This window comes from Helianthus annuus, chromosome 9 (assembly GCF_002127325.2).
Source record: "Helianthus annuus cultivar XRQ/B chromosome 9, HanXRQr2.0-SUNRISE, whole genome shotgun sequence".
Taxonomy (NCBI): domain Eukaryota; kingdom Viridiplantae; phylum Streptophyta; class Magnoliopsida; order Asterales; family Asteraceae; genus Helianthus; species Helianthus annuus.
The window spans coordinates 136,850,388-136,867,349 of record NC_035441.2 but is presented as its reverse complement, the minus strand read 5'-3'; the positions used below and the strand labels follow the sequence as shown (position 1 = coordinate 136,867,349).

General features: G+C 37.2%; 2 protein-coding genes across 13 annotated transcripts; one reads left to right on the top strand and one right to left on the bottom strand.

Moving 5' to 3' along the window:
* Positions 1–6,747: 6,747 nt before the first annotated feature.
* LOC110878821 lies at positions 6,748–11,476 on the top strand. Its single transcript, XM_022127188.2, has 7 exons — positions 6,748–7,083; positions 8,080–9,951; positions 10,038–10,089; positions 10,177–10,403; positions 10,470–10,598; positions 10,693–10,774; positions 11,131–11,476. The coding sequence occupies exons 1-7, from the start codon at positions 7,039–7,041 to the stop codon at positions 11,172–11,174; spliced, it is 2,451 nt and encodes an 816-aa protein (XP_021982880.2). The 5' UTR covers positions 6,748–7,038; the 3' UTR covers positions 11,175–11,476.
* A 2,703-nt stretch (positions 11,477–14,179) lies between these two features.
* LOC110878822 (probable UDP-N-acetylglucosamine--peptide N-acetylglucosaminyltransferase SEC) lies at positions 14,180–16,570 on the bottom strand. Of its 12 annotated transcripts, XM_022127190.2 has the most exons (10): positions 16,431–16,570; positions 16,281–16,358; positions 16,042–16,106; positions 15,649–15,879; positions 15,432–15,499; positions 15,268–15,350; positions 15,070–15,175; positions 14,848–14,994; positions 14,634–14,754; positions 14,180–14,553 (listed from the first exon to the last, which is right to left on the bottom strand). In XM_022127190.2, exons 4-10 carry the CDS (start codon positions 15,685–15,687, stop codon positions 14,440–14,442), a joined length of 678 nt encoding a protein of 225 aa, XP_021982882.1. In that variant the 5' UTR covers positions 15,688–15,879; positions 16,042–16,106; positions 16,281–16,358; positions 16,431–16,570; the 3' UTR covers positions 14,180–14,439. The 12 variants fall into 12 exon arrangements, with proteins under 12 accessions (XP_021982882.1, XP_021982883.1, XP_021982885.1 ...); XM_022127191.2 differs by having other exon boundaries at positions 16,271–16,551; XM_022127193.2 differs by having other exon boundaries at positions 15,649–15,951; positions 16,281–16,551.
* Positions 16,571–16,962: the final 392 nt, after the last annotated feature.

Below are 16,962 nucleotides of genomic sequence, written 5' to 3'. Positions count from 1 at the left end.
ATTTGATCCAACTGTTTCCACATTATATTCAGTTTATGATAATACTCAGACACAGAATTTAAAATCCAGGTTAAAACAACCGAATTACATCTTTCCCATTGAGCAGCAAGTACTTCATCATCTACAGGCTTATCAATAGAACCATCTACAAAACCTAGTTTATTTTTAACTCTTAAAGCAAGAAGCATAGCATTTGCCCAAACTGTGTAATTCTCGGTACCTTTTAGTTTTATATTCACAACAGTTAAATGTGTTGAATCACTAGCATGTAAATACAAAGGATTATCAGGTTCAAGTTTACTAATTAAAGTTTCACCAAACAGATTAACAAAATCAGCCATGTGCAACAAGATTAAAAAAAAAAATAGAACAGATCTCACAATCAAGGATACCAACTGACAGTAAGGAAACCAAAACAACAACAATGGCAGATCTGTGCCAGGGGCCAGATGGTAGGTTCGTCACTCAAGGTGCCTACCCAAGTCTTTGCACAGGAGCCAACCCTAATAGTCACAACACTAGACAAAAACAAACAAGAAATAGCAAGAACTGATCACAACAAACAATCAATACACAACACACAGAACCACAGAGTGAATCCTCTCTGTATCCCCAATATCAAAAATCGGTCCTTACTACCCCGGTATCAACAACTACAACAATGAACTTAATAAAAAACAGAGAAGACAGATTGGAACAAACTCACAGATTTGCGCTCCAAGCAAGATCGATCCTGTAACCTTCTAGGGTTACACAAATCTGATCAGAAAAACGAAGAACAACAATGATCTGTTGGTTTGCCTCACAACTTTTAAAAGTTGTAAAGACCAACGAGATTCTTCAACTTGATAAGCAGCCAAGAACACCAGAAAGAGATCGACCAACAGTCAAGAAGAAACCCAAACTCCCAGATCAGAATCGGCAGATGCTAGAACTACCACGATTCAAATCCTCTGGTTCAGATCAACTCGATTGTGAACCAGATCTATCCACAAACCACGGCGGACAAACGAGCAGAAAACCCTAAGTCTCCAAAAATCACCCCAAGAGCCCTTATGGCTCTGATACCATATCACAAAAACAAGGATCTTCAACGATCTACCAAAGAAATCACAAACGCCCAAACCAGTTTGTTATTAAATTAACCCTTCGAACGAAGATTCTTACAGATTACAAGCACAAATCACTCAGATGTTCCTCACAACAACTCGATCAGATTATCAACATGATAATCACTCACTGATTAACAGGAAAAACACTCAAACTAAACTCAGATTCAAGACAAATCTGAGGTACACGAGAAAACCCTAACCAGCTCAAAGAACGAGAGTAAACTTGATGAGAGAGAACAATGATTAATGAAATACTGACTAACAACTCTGATATATATGCGAAGTCACTTGAAACAAGTCTAACAGTCTTCAATCTTTATAAACTTCCAAAGCCCATTAGCAATGCATCGAGTCCAAAGCCCATTAGGAATGCATCGAGTCCAAAGCCCATTAGTAATGCATCGAGTCCAACAGTAGACCATTATGACGTACCAGCCCACATATGCAGAGAACAAAGAAAATAAAAAAACATATTAGAAATACTTTAAAAAAACTGATATTTATATAAAGTACAAAAAATGTTTATGTATGTGAAGTAATAAACTACACAATTGATATAAGTCATTGATATGAAACGAGATGTACAATTTTAACACAAATATTGAAGGGGTATGGTTCTTAATCCCCCGTCAACTACACAAGATAACCTCAGGTCACGTGCAAGGCCATACCCAGAATAAACAATTTCCAACACTTTGTGCTTTCTGCAAACTAATTTGGTGCAAGCCCAAGAAGCGCAGACAACCCATGCGCCAGCAGGACAATGGTTGGTAGTACAAATAGTACGATTGGCGGAACAGTTGGCCAATAGGCGCACGACAGGCTGTGTCCAGCGATGCTGCACAATGAGCGATCGTGCAGGAGACAGGAAGTACACAAGGACACATACGTGGCACCAATTATCATGCACCGACCACTGCTCCACGATCTCCATTTAACCACTGATGTCAGACCGGACAACAAGGACAACTCTCAGGCCACGTGGATCCATTCAATGTGTGCCAGCCACTCTTTCGTCTGAAAACACCAACGGTCGTAACAGAGGAGGCAAAGAGGATATTCCTTGTTGTCGACATCGGGCCCAAGGCCCATCAGCCCATTTCCTTCACAACTCTTTTCGGCTATAAATTGAGAACTCGTCTACAGGTTTAAGGATCGCTCTTTTGTTCTCTCACTTAATACACACACTTTTATCCTTAAAACAAATTCTTATTCTCACACGGGATGATGATTACAAGGAGAACCCCCTATTCTCCTCCTTGTGGCGAGCTTCGCGGTGTTGTGGTTGTTTTGTAGGATCATTGCAGCTATTAGTCAAGGAAGAAAGAAGATTAACCTTATTTGGACGAGATATAAACCACAAGTTAACCCTCGGAATAAATTGGTGTTTATTCAAATATAGAAACAAAAGTTTAAAAATATGAATTAGATAGTAGAAATGTAGTCTCAACAGAAATTTGTGTCAATGATTACCATGATTCATCATTAAACGAAAGAATGAAAGATTCTCTTATCCTAAGCAAGTGATACATTGCGATAGATGTATAATGCATCTGGGGATTACCAAAAATATCAACCTAAGCCTCTCTAGATAATATGAAACTTGAAATATTCTTTATAGATATTCATATTCGAAATCAAGTATACATATTAATTATATTCACGTGTTGGGGACTTAAGAAACAGTTGTTAACTAGGAGGTTAGTCCACGGATCGAGTCTCGTTAGATGAGGTTAATCCCTTCTTTTCTCGATCGACGGCTGGATCGTCTCTAATCTGTCAATTGCACAGTGAAACACCGTGACGCGCAACAAGGAGAATGAGATGGGGGTTGCTCCTTGTTACCACCCTCTGGCGTGAGAATAAGTATTTACTTTGGAAGTAAGATAAATGTTTAAGTAGTAAGTGAGAGTGAGCATATTAGCATTACCTCAAACCTGGTTCGAAGTTGGTATTTACAGCCGAAAGTGAAGGAGAAAGGCCAATGGGCCGCTTGATGGGCCTTGGGCCCGACTGACAAGTTGTAGCTTTTCATAGACCTAGCAGGAGCGTAGGCTGTAGAGGTGTCAGGCGCATGGTGGAGGTGTCGCCACGTGTCCTGTTGTATCAGTCGCTCGAAGGAACGGCCGTCACGTTGCCTGCTGGGGTTGTCAATATGTTCATCAACTTTATGCAAGTGGACTGGGTAGCCGCGTATTGGGCGGTCAGCTGACAGCTGTTGGCAGTGTCAAGGCATGTCTGTTGGCCACAGAAGTCAAGGTAACAATTCCACTTGCATTATTATAAGATGTTGCCCTTGCGTGTGCGTCATGCGGGCTTGCGCAAGTTCACATGTGTAGAACAACAAATCTACACATTACTCCGCACTTCCTTCGCCGTCCCCGCACGCGCCCGTGCGGTGTTGTAGTCTCGAAAGGTTGCATCATCCGATATCATCCCCACGCGCGCCCGCGCGGGTTTGTATATGGCAATGTGCGAAATGTAGTAACACGACATTTATAGAAGATGTGGATTCAGATCATAGCAACAACTACTATCTTTAGTAGCAATCGCCACATTCTGTGTATGTTGCTTAAAACAACCATTTCCATACACAAGGTGAGAATCTCACCTTTATCTGAGTGGGAAAGCAAACAGGGTCCGTGCGTGCCCGCACGGACTGAGACATGTTCTTTGTCGAGTGGGACAATAAAACGGGTGATGGTCACTTGCGCCTAAGCCTGATGCAAGATTTGGGACAATACCCCTTCAGGCACGGATATAATACTAGTTGATACCCACCTAATTATCTGAGAGTGATCTCATAATCATTTACCTGTATCGAATGAATATCGATATATTTTTTAAAATACAATGTTCAAATTTGTCAAAAACTAGTATTAAGCACCTGTCGCGTTGCGGCGGGGGCCTATAACTGTGCTAAATAGCATCAATGTCACACCACCGCGATCGACCACCAACACTGAATTTGCGGCATCTTAATGCTAAGAAATTAGATCGTAACGTAAAACACAGAAGATAATAAGTAAGTCGATCTAGGACCTGCATATTTTGACGAACCCGTCAAACGGGAAAAAATAGACAACGTAAAAACGTTGAACAACACACGCATGTTGCGTCATGTTAACTCACAAAACTTAGAACGAAGCGTAAAACGAAACGTAAAAACATTGAACCACACACGCACGTTGTGCCGTGCTAACTCGCAAAATTTAGAACGAAGCGTAAAGCGAAAAAATTAGCGAAAGATGAAATGTATATGGGACCAAAGTTGAAAGTAAAAGTTGTGAGGTTAAATTTGTAAAGATGAAAACTTTTGGGTTAAAAGTAGAAATTAAAATAGTTTTGGGTTATAAGTAATTTTCCAAATACTTTTGGACTAGAACTAAAAAATCCAATTTTTTTTGAAAGACTCCCGAAGCACTAGTTACAACACCTAGATGCATATATGAGTTGCTAATTTATAGTATTTAAATTAAATATAAAATCATTAACAATATAATACCATTTGTTGTGGGATGGCGCAGGGGTGCTAGCTCACTCGTTAACGAGCGGCACATTGCCCCGCCTCGTTAATGGCTTCTTCGTTAACCAAATAACGACGACATGCACAATTTGGACCGTTGGGGGGCGAGTTTTGAGGCCAAAAGAGTCGTTGGGGTAGGGTATCCGTTGGGGTTGGGTTTTAAATAAAAAATAAAATTTAAATTACTATAAATATAATCCAAACCAATTTAAAATTACACAACCTTCTACACCACAACACACCTTCAAAATCTACACTCTCTCAAAAGAAAATAGGAGATCCTTGGGATCCAAGACACCCGTTTTTTGCAAACCCGTGGCCCGATGTTAATAACCCGATTTTTTGCAAACACACAACCGAACCCACCCCTGTTGAATGATGTAAACAACCCTTCTAATCTCTTCGATCCAAGGTACTTAGACCAAGGCTACGTGTATCGTCCTACACAAGAAAGCCAACTCTCACCAACTTGGAATATGATTTTGGTCTTAGTTCAATTTCGGAGACGCAATTTATTTTCAACACACAACCGTCACCGCCACCACCAAGCGAACCGGAGTCATCGCGCATGAGAAAACGTGACGGTAACAAGCGTGGCTCCAAGCGAACCGAAGAGGAACTGTCGACAAATCGCATGAGAAGTGGACGAGTGATGAAAAATATGTCTTAGCACAAGCATGGCTTCACGTTTCCGAAGACTCGATTATTGGTAATATAATTTTATTTACTTTTTATAAATTTTACCTATAATTCATTTTTGCATTGTGCATTTTGATATTGAGTTTTATATTTTTATTTTTTTAATAGGGGATGGTCAAAAGGTATAGAGATTTTTGGAAGAAGGTTCATGGGAAGTTTCATGAAGTTATGGGACGAGAAGGATTACCGTGGATCGGACAAAATATCGGGAAAAATGGATATATATATGAAACAAAGAGTCAATCACTTTAATGCGATCTACAATCGGCATGTTAATAGCCGTAATCGAGGAAGTGAAATAAATGATGTAGACGTCATGGTGAAGGCTAATGATCAATTTAAAGTCCAATATGCGCCTTTTGGGATAAAAAGATATGGAAATCTGTTAGGAAATCCTTAAAATGGCATTTAATAGCCACCATAACACCACCCAAGCCGAAGTCCAAATGTAAAAAAAAAAACTACATCATCCACTGAGCAGAATTCCTCCCAAGCCACATCGGATGCTCGTTTACATATAAACCTCAACGAGTTAGACTTGGACGACGAGACCGAACCGGAACCAGAACCACTAGTCTGTCCAATGAGAAGAGAGAAAAGCAAAGCGGTGGGCAATAAATTTTGAGCATTATCCTTCAAAAGTACTACATCTAAACCCGATAAAGTTTTCATTGTCGAAAGTTTGGACGGAAAAATTGATCGGCTAACCAGTTTTAGAGAAGACGAATGCATCGTGGCCGACCTTGCTTTCCTCCAAAAAGACTACTTGGGTTTATCAGATAAAGATCAAGTACTTTTTGAGCAAAGAAAACAACAAATTCGTGAACACCTTCGCAAAACGTCTTTCTATTGGTTTTTTTAAGTTTGTTTCATTTCATGTATTTTTTTATTTAATTTTAACGTAACTTTTATTTTAGCTCTCTTTAATTTTAGTGTAATTTATAATTTTATTTTGGTATAATGTAGTTTTATTTATTTATATGTCATTTACATTTAAAAGATAAATTAAATAAAAAATCAAATAATTATTGTTAAATAATTGCAGGGTAGTTATTCCACAACGCTAATTATTAAACAGTTCAGTTATTAAGACTTTTTTGAACGGTGAATTTCATATATAAGGTTACCACAGTTTTCAAATCGGAGAGCCTCACTTTGGCCAGACTATGTTGTCTTAACCAAGCCCACGCTAGCTTCAAAGTTTGGTTTTTGGGCGTTCCCCCGAGAAACCATGCCCCCGGCTGCCACTTGACAATCGTTGCGTCACCATAAGAGCAGCACTCTCTGGCATAACACATGGTGGGACGAAAATCCGGTTAAACTTGGGAATCGAACTGACAACCTCACACAAAGACTAGTTCAAATCCTTCATTACCTATATCCACACATATGACACAAGCGATGAGAATTGGATAACCCAAGCCTCTTAACACTGGGTCACAAGTAAAGTGAAGGGATTAGTTATTAACAGTTTGGTAACTTGTGAGTTTAAAATTAATAACATAAAATTTTGAAGGGGTTGAGAAGCCCAGAAACCTAGCTGTACGGATACTCAATTATTTTCAGCACTACCCCTCTAGAAATAATTGATACTCCAATGCTTCACACTGATTCAAATTCGTCTCCAATTCTCAACTGGAAACGAATTCAGTTCGAAATCGTACATTTTAAGCACTCATTGCTTGCTTGCTTGTGAAGAACATGAAAACTTGTGAAGATAAGCTGCTGCTAAAATGTTCAATCGAGGTATCAAATGTTATATTCGTAGTTGATTATCGTTTTTTGTTTGTCATTTCCGATGAATTCATGCATTCCAGCTGTTGTGTTTGCCTTGAGGACTTCAATGTTATCTCTATATTAGGTTTTGGTGATTATAAGGAAATATAGAGTGCATTTAGCTACTAATTAGTGGTGAATTCGGATTTGCATATGTATTTGTTAAAATATGTTAACAAAATTGTTCATAATTTAACTGATCAGGACTGTAGTAGATATGTAATGTAGAGGAGAATGAAATCAGAAATATATGCAGCATGTTTATGGGCCTAAATTAGGGAAAATAGAGATGTCCGGTCCGGTAGGATTTAAGACGTTTGCAGAGTGGGGGGTAAGCCTAATGTGAGCAAATAATAATGACTTTGAAATAGTATGAGAAATGAACTACAATGGCTGGCTGTGGTCTTGGTATAATATAATATGGCAGAAGCCTGCTATTTGTTAATTTTCGTTAATCCTACTGGAGATCTCTATTTCTGTAATTTACGCATTAGTATATGGCCCATAAACATATTCTTAAGGACAGTTCATATATACCGACTCCAACATTCAGAAGATACAATAGATGCATTAGTATATGGCCCATAAACATATTCCGTACCGATTTATAAGTGTCACCGACTTGTGGGATGACGAAGATTTGGTTCCTGCATTTCTTTTAATTCAACTGCAATCAGGTTTTCTGACAGGATTATGATCCTATTCCTATAATATCCTTCTTGTTGATCATGGTTTATTCGGTGAGCAAGAGTAAAGAGCACTTTACATTTCATACACCTTTAAAGGACCTCAGATGGTGTGTGTCGCAGCAAAAAATTAGGATAGTCACTGGGTTGGAACTTGATTCGTTGGATTAGATTCTGACAATGGATGTTTGTTTTGTGAAGTTCATACAAGATTACAATGTTGTAGCCTAGTCTTTTCTGATTTATTTGATTATTTCATAAGTGGGGCCTATTTTAACAGGCTGGAGCTTCCTTGGAAGCACTTGCTAAAGGAAACAAAAAGACCCCTAATAAGAGAAAAGGAGGGAGCATCTGCACACATTATTATCGCACGAGAAGTAGGCTAAAATTTGAATCATTTAAATCTCCAGATTTAAGTTTCTTTGACAAATGCAAAAAACTTCAAGATCATGCTACGCTTAATCACGAGGCTCATGTTATCTTCACTGCCTGTCTTGAAAACAGTTTCGGGAGTATTGCAAGTACTAATTTAGTTGATAAATCAGCTCCCGAATGTTACGAGTCAGTTCAAAATGATTATATGAATGGATCCATGAGAGAAGATGGATCGTGCAAACTTACTGAAACTGTTTGTGTTTTACTAACAGATAATCTGATGACTTTTTTTGACCCGGGTATTGAACCCAAAGATGACACTCATATGCATGATAAAGACGAATCGTATAATTCTAGTGATGGTACAGAAGTTGAATACGCAAGTCTTCCCGTTTCGCTACCGAGCTTCTCAGTTGAGGATTATATCGTTTGCAGTTTGAATACAGAAGACACAGTTGATAACATTCCTGATTCGCAGTTACTAGATTCTCCTGAAAATGTTCTAGAAGATCCCTCATTTCATGATGATGAGCACGATGTCTGTCACAGTGAAGATGACGTGGAGTTAACGTCAATCTCACACCTCGACCCTGTTCATCTTAGTGAAGGGAAATTTACTTGCATTTTAAATACAGAAGATCCAGAAATACCGTGCAATGATAATATTTTCTCGGTGACCCGTCCATCTCCTTATGTTAGACTCATAACTGCTACAGAGTCTATTGACCCGTCACCCTCTTTTTCTCAGTCACAAATGGATGGTCCTAGTTTACAATCTGAATACGATTCTGTAAATCCACATGTCGGTGACACTTATAAATCGGTATCAATGGATCATAATCCTTCTATATCAGACCATGACAACTCTGACAATGATAGTGACCTTGATATTGAAGATCCAGAAATACCATGCGACGATAATATTTTCTTGCGGATTCATCAATCTCCTTCTGCTAGATGCCGAACTGCTCCAGATTCTATTGACCCTGCATCATCTCTCACTCAGTCAAAGATGGATGGTTCAGGTTTATCTTCTGAAATTGATTCTGCGAATCCGCATGTTGGTTGCACTCCTAAATCTGTATCAATGGATCATAATCCTTCTATATCAGACCATCATAACAGTGATCCGGTAATACCATCCCCTTCTGTTAGACCCGAAACCGCTACAGATTCTATCGAGCCCGCAACATGTTTAACTAATTCGCAGATGGATGATCCAGCTGTATCTTCTGAATTTAATTTTGCAAATCTACGTGTTGGTTGCACTCATAAGTCTGTATCAATGGATCATAATCCTTCGGTATCAGACCGTGACAGTCATAGTGATTTACCTTGCGTTCCTGATATTGAAGATCCAGAAATACCAACGCCTTCTGTTAGACCCCGAATGGTTACAGATTCTAGTGACCCCGCGTCATGTTTTACTCAGTCACAGATGGATGATCAAGGTTTATCTTCCGAATTTGATTCTTCAAATCCGCATGTTGGTTGCGATCTTAAGTCTGTATCAATGGATCATAATCCTTCTATATCAGACCATAAAACTGATAGTGATCTACCTTGTTTTCCTGATACTGAAGATTCCGATATACCATCTTCCTGTGTTAAAACCGAAACTGCAGATTTGATTGACCTAATGTCATCTTTTACTCAGCCACTGATGGATGGTCCAGATTTATCTTCTGTATCAGTGGATCATAATCTTTCTATATCAGATGATAACAACTCCGACAGTGATAGTGACCTACCTTGCTTACCTGATATTGAAGCGTTGGTAAACTTTGTAATCCTTTTGTGTGATGTTTACACCATTTATTGAGATCATTTTTCCTCTTTCAATATTTGTGTTTATTCTTTCAGATTCGTAAACTAGACTATGAATATGCTCAGGACTCATGGATTACCAATGAAGGTGGTTACTGGTTAACTCGGTATTTCATTCAGTTTACGACGCACATTTTGTATAGCATTGTTAACTGACTCGCTTTGTTGATTGCAGCTAAAAGTGGTAAATATAGACACTGTAAAAGGTCAATAAGTAGATTAGAGCAGTCTTCATCACAAAGAGTCATGTCATCTCTAGGTGCTTTTGCTGTCTTTTACAGCCGTCATTTTAATTACTATATCAAGAAAACAGAGGTCACAGTAGGTAGATCAACAGATGACACCGAAGTTGATATTGATCTAAGAAAAGAAAGTCATGCCAACATGATATCTAGGCAACAGGTTTGTTACCAAATCTTCAATAACTAAAAAGTTATACTTTGTAGTAACTGTCAACGTGTTTGTCAGGCTACTATAAAGATGGAGACCGATGGCACATTTACTCTTAAAAATATCGGGAAGGGTTCGATTTTAGTGAACGGTGAATCAGTTGCTCGTGGACAAGCGGCTGCACTCATTTCATGTTGTTTGATTCAGGTAATTGTTTTTTTTTTTTTTTCACTAAGATCTGTATTTTGCTGGTACGATAAAAGAAGTAATAGTAACACATGGCTATGTTTTGATTTGGTAGATAAGGGGAATGGATTTCATGTTTGACATGGATGACAGATATGTGAGATGGTACTTGGATAACATAATGAAGAAACCACAAGGTAAGTTTACAGCATTTGAATGGTCGGTCAACTGAACAGAAACGAAATTACCATATTAGATATAGAAATGTTAAATAAATGAAAGAGATCGACTCCGCAACTCGGCAAGTAACATTTTGTTACAAATATATTTCAAAGTTATATTCTTCCTTCCATCCATGTCCATGTCCATGAGAGTATCTCTTTTCGTTGCATGTTTATATGCTAGTGTGCATGTTAAACAAATTTTTACGTCATGTGGGATTATTTTATGTATCTACTTTAGAAATGTCGTGGAATGTTAAACATTAGATGCAGAAAAGGTTTGTTAGAGTGTATACTTTCTTTCGCTCATCTATTTCATTTTCTTAACACAGTATGTCAGATTTCCAAGCCATTTCTAATTGTATGCGAAGAATGATTGTTACGCAAAGTCCGTTCATGAATTTCATGACCATAGACGTAGTTTGATATGGACGGGTGGACACTAATATATATAACATAAAATGGTTAGTCTCTCATATTTTTGTCTAAATGTAAGACCTATTGAAGATTTCTTTAGTGCTGGGGTCATGAGAGTTTGTATCAACATCGTTGACAATGCTATTGAATTGCGAAATTGAGAAAGAGAATTATAGGTCGTGGACACGTGATTTGAACAATATTTGTAGGGACAGAATGATGATTTGATCTAAACTAAACTGCCATGGTGTATTTGCTATAGTATTAGAGTGTGAATGCTTAATCATCTTGGGTTTTAAGGTTGATTAGATTACACATGCAAGTACACTAACGACTATAACTAAAGAATGTGAGTGAAAAAAGTGAAGATCTGGATAAAACTTAAAAGACTTTATTACTTATTACGGCAAAAGATTAAATACAAATAATCTTAACATACTAAACATACAAATTGAAGGAAAACCCAAAAAGACAAGGTGACATTTTTGTAATTACCACCAACTATCAAAGTTACAACCAAAAATACCTAAAAAAACACAATTTTTTTTTTAACATTTTTTATTAAAAAATCGCTACATTTCGTTTGCAAAAAAAAAAAAAAAAAATTTATTTTTTTTGCTGCTACTAAAAGTAGCGATTTTTTAATAAAAAATGTTAAAAAAATAAAATAAAATAATTTGTGTGTTTTTTTTATTTTTTTAGATTTTTTTAGGTTTTTTTGGGGGGTTTAGTTTTTAGCATTTTAGCTTGGGTGGGGGGGGGGGGGAGGGGTTAGGTTTATTTTAGGTTTTGGGGGGTGGGGGGGGGGTTAGGTTTTTTTAGGGTTTTGGGGGTGGGGGGGGTTAGGTTTTTTTTTAGGTTTTTGGGGGTGGGGGGGGTAGGTTTTTTTTAGGTTTTTGGGGGGTGGGGGGGGTTAGGTTTTGGGGGTGGGGGGAGTGGTTAGGTTTTTTTAGGTATATTTGTAGAGTAACTTTGATAGTTATTGATAATTACAAAAATGCCACCTTGTCTTTTTGAGTTTTCCTTCAATTTGTATGTTTAGTATGTTAAGATTATTTGTACAAGAACTTTACCCTACTTATTACACATATAGTTTTGTGGTTTGACCTTAGTCACACTTAAGTTTGAAAAGTTGTATGTTATGAGTTATGTGGTTTTAATTTGGTAACAAGATTGGGTTCTAACACTTTTGTTAAAGAATATGTTAAGTTTGTGGACAATGACTATATACCCTTAACCCTTTTGATGAATTCATCCCACCCTCTTGCTGCCTCCAATGTAGACCTCCCCTGTGTTTTTCCAGCAACTCGCATGAGGAACTCTGTTGACCCCCAAACCAAACCAAGCCTAATCACCCTGAAACTTGAATCAAACACGCATGCTACCTCTCTTTACCACATGATACCTGAAATAGCGGCGACACCTAAACCAAATATGAAGCAGACAAACTTAAAAGAAGCGATTAGCGGGACAAATTTAGTGTTCATGCGACCTACCCCAACTCCTTTATTAGCCTTAATTTCTCCCCCGAATTCCACTGAAGATCCTCTCTTCCAATGCCAATTGATTATCGCTATATGTTTCCTAAAGCCTACAAAGATTTTTGATCATATTCATTCATTGGGTCAACTAATAAGTTCTCAAAGTCCATAGTTGTTTCACGAAACGTTAAAACCTACGGCTACAATTTCCTGATCTAAGAACCTACAAACTGAAAATTCCATGCTACTTCTATTCTGGAAGTTGAAAGTAATGAATATGTTGGTTGTTTTTGGATCAACATACAAAGATGTTGGTCTGATCAATCATTTGAACGAAGTTGTAGATGTTTGGCATACAAAAAGTAGTATGCGTAGGCCTGTTTGCTTTGAAGCTGACTCTAATCATCAGGTTAATTCGTCGGTTGACAGATGGTTTTCAGATCACCTTCAACAAGATAGGGAGGTGACGGTTACATGAATTTTGGACGTTTGTTTGTATCATGTCCAAAACTAATGAATGAATTTTGAAGGGCCTAGTGTGGTTTATTTTACACTCTCACTAAAAGTTTGAATAAAGACTTCAATTGTGGAGTTGATTTTACTCATTTGACCAACACCAAATCAAAATTGAGAATGTGTATATGGTTCATTCTAGAATAACAAGATCAAGAAGGAAGCACTATTCCAGCTAGGGCTGAGCAGAAAACTAAAAAAATTCTAATTGAAACCAGAAAAACTGATTAACCAAATCACCGAAAACATCGAACCAATATTTACGGTTCAGTTACGGTTTTACATTTATGAAAACAGAAAAAACTGAACCGAATAACCTAAAAATCATTTTTTTTAAATATTGATTTAAGAATTACTTATTTTTTCTTGAGTTAAATGCGATTTTAGTCCCTGTGGTTTGGGCCATTTTGCCAGTTTAGTCCAAAGGTTTCATTTTTAACCTGTGTGTCCAAAAAGGTTTCACAGTTGCCAATTTTAGTCCATTTGGATAACTTCATCCATTTTTTCTGTTAACGAGAAGGCCAATTCGGTCATTTTGTATGTAATTCTGTTAACTAAAAGGGCAATTCAGCCATATAAAATGACCGAATTGGCCTTCTCGTTAACAGAAAAAATGGATGAAGTTAACCCAGTGGACTAAAATGGCAACTGTGAAACATTTTTGGACCCACAGGTTAAAAATAAAACCTTTGGACTAAACTGGCAAAATGGCCCAAACCACAGGGACTAAAATGGCATTTAACTCTTTTTTCTTAAATGTTTATATATCTTTAAAAGGATTTATCTATTACTTGCAAAAATTAAAATTTAACATAAAAATTAAATGATTTTCAAAATATTATAAAAGAAAATGTTTTCGAATATTATATGTTAAGGACATTATAAAAGAAAATGTTTTCGATATTATATACCTGAATCAAATCCATTCTTAACCCAAACTAAACGCTTAATATAGATCTAAACGCTAACAAACTACAAACCTCAAATCTTAACCCAAATCCCTTAAATCAAATCCATAAACTCAAATCTTAACCCAAATCCCTTAAATCAAATCCATGTTCTGAACTGGAAGAACACAATTAAGGGTGGTGGATTTGATAAGAAAGATACGTAGAAAACGCAAGTGTTGAAGAAGCAGCCTGCTCTACACTGCCCTGCTAAACAACCTCAGTGTAATAATAATAACGCTTTACATTATCTTCTTACTTGTCAACACGCCTCACCTAACCATTAACGATCATAAGGATACTTTGAGTCATTCTCGGTCACTTTGAAGTGCTGAGGTTGTTGCCCTGAACAGTGTAGATTCCACATCTTGAAGTATGACCTCTCCAGGTTTTTCACCTACAAATTCACACACATTAACAAATATTCAAACCATAAACCATACGTGTATTCTAATATAAAGAAACAAATTAGCTTACCCAGCGGGATGTGTCAAACAGAGGACAGCTAAGGAGCGATAATTTAAGTTTGTTGGTCAACTCTTGAAGCTTTGACCGGTTTAAAGCTAAATACACCGCCCTATCTTCATATTCCTTCATACTAAATACAAAGAAGAACAAATGTTAATTAAGAGAAAAACCATAATTCATAGTTACAACTTAAATATTTTTTTTAAGAAATCGGACCAATAACCTGTTGACAATCATATCCTCGCCAACTCCGGTGGCTAAGCAGATCGAACCTGCAACTCTAGTTGCCATTTTCTCGAGGGTTAGGGTCACCATAGGCAAACCGGCCCAAAGAACATCAGTGCCTGTTGTGTGTGCATTGCATAACGGCCTACTCAAACAGAATACAAAGTTAGTTAATGCTGGCACATACGTGTAAATAAATAAAGTAAAAAAATGTGCATACGTGTCGAGGCATAAATCCGCCAAAGAACTGCGCCGGATGTGTTCGTTTTTCATAGCAACATCAGTGAAAATAATCTGGTCCGGCTGCACACCCAGTGCAGCAGCATCTACAGTGGCAAACACGAAATGGTAACACAAATTCCTACGCATGCAGATAGAAGTATATAAAACAAACAATAATAAAAAAAAATGTGCATACAGGCACAAAGTCTCATTTCACCAGCATCTGGGAATCTCAAAAGCCAAAGTGCACTGTTTGGTACCCGCTTTAGAATACTGCACCTGAAATATCAAGTTAATTGTTAAAAAACTGGTGACGAAGACCATTCACAGGAAGTTAAAACAGAAAACCAAAAATCCTACAAAATGTTGGGAACATGAGAATCCAACCTGTGCTGCAACTCCTTCATCTTCAAAGAAAGCTCTGATTTCTGATACCACTCGAAAACACAAACACCCACAAATGATTTACCACTCGAAAGAACTGGGTAGATACCACAAGAACAAACATACTTTGATAACCTTTAACTTGGTAGTGTTAAAATTAGCCCTAATTTTGTAAAAATGGAAACGAAATTACCTTAATGAAAGGAGAAAAAACATACTTTGATGAATCCATCTATACTCCCAAACCCTAGATGTTTAACATTATCTCTCTGCAAAGCATCTCTAGCCACCAATCGAAGGAGATGTATACAGTTGATTCCGATCTTGTCCGATCATCCAGTGTCACCACCGTATAGAAGTTTGTAACCAAATCATCACCACCGTCACTCTCTTTCGTCCCCCAAACTCAATGAGTTTGTCAGATCTAATCCATATTATCATAATAATAAAGATGAAATTATTGACAGGGAAGAAGCACCAACAATATCCATAAACTCTATTAAAGACAAAAAAAACAATCAAGTTTATCATAAATATCCTATTATCTGTACATAAGTTAATCATAGAATCAACAAAAACAACTTACAGTGAGAGAACGTGGAGAGTTGAACTCCATGCTTCCACATAATATAATCTCCAATTTAGCTTCATCTACATAAACAAAAAAAATGATTACAAAGTAGCATGATTTTAAACCCTAAATTAGAAAAAAAGGAATCATTACAAACAGCGATGAAAGATAGAAGAAATGGATGAAATCGAACGAAATCATCCATGAAAGACAGAAGAAATCATACCAAAATAAGAATACATACATTCACTTACCAGATGTTAATGAAATCGTAAGAGATAGTGGTGGATTTTCTTGATCAGCGGCGACAGAGATTAGGGTTTGTGGATTTTCTTGATCGATGAGGTTGAGAGAAGATTACAGTGAAATCAAAAAGTGAAATCAACATATAAACAAATAAATACCTGATTATTGAACCCTAAATCATTCAAGCTTGAAGGAGACGAATGAAGCAGCGGAGCGGAGGAAACTTTGTATCTAGGGTTTGTGAGAAAGTGAGATAAAAGAAAAAAGGGGACGGAGTACTATTGGGCGGGAAAGTGATGCCCTAATTTAATGACACGTGCCCAAATCACATTTCATTTATTATATATAGGGCATGTTTGGCTAAGCTTTTCAAAACAACTTATTGGCTTATTGACTTATCAAAAAGCCAATAAGTTGTTTTTGTGTTTGGCTAAACCAAAAGTCCTTTTAGAAATGGCTTTTTGCAAAGAAGAAAAAAGAGGTTTCAAGAAGTCAAAATATTGTGACTTTTTGGCCAGCTTTTAACTTTTCAAACTACAAATTACCAATATACCCCTTCTTTACCCCCTTATATCTAAAAGAATGCCCATTTTAGTCATTTTACATCAATAAGCTAATCCAAACACTTTTTTTTTAAAACTCCTTTTCAAAAAGTCCTTTTCCCAAAAGTCCTTTTCCAAAAGTCCTTTT

Excerpts from the sequence above, each read along its gene's own strand:
- LOC110878821 (XM_022127188.2), top strand. The coding sequence starts at position 7,039 with ATGAAAACTTGTGAAGATAAGCTGCTGCTAAAATGTTCAATCGAG. Across the intron at positions 7,084-8,079 it reads TGCTAAAATGTTCAATCGAG|GCTGGAGCTTCCTTGGAAGC; the intron begins GTATCAAATGTT and ends CTATTTTAACAG. Across the intron at positions 10,404-10,469 it reads ACATGATATCTAGGCAACAG|GCTACTATAAAGATGGAGAC; the intron begins GTTTGTTACCAA and ends CGTGTTTGTCAG.
- LOC110878822 (XM_022127190.2), bottom strand. The coding sequence starts at position 15,687 with ATGGATTCATCAAAGTATGTTTTTTCTCCTTTCATTAAG. Across the intron at positions 14,755-14,847 it reads GAGGATATGATTGTCAACAG|TATGAAGGAATATGAAGATA; the intron begins GTTATTGGTCCG and ends CTTTGTATTTAG. Across the intron at positions 14,554-14,633 it reads TGTTTGACACATCCCGCTGG|GTGAAAAACCTGGAGAGGTC; the intron begins GTAAGCTAATTT and ends GTGAATTTGTAG.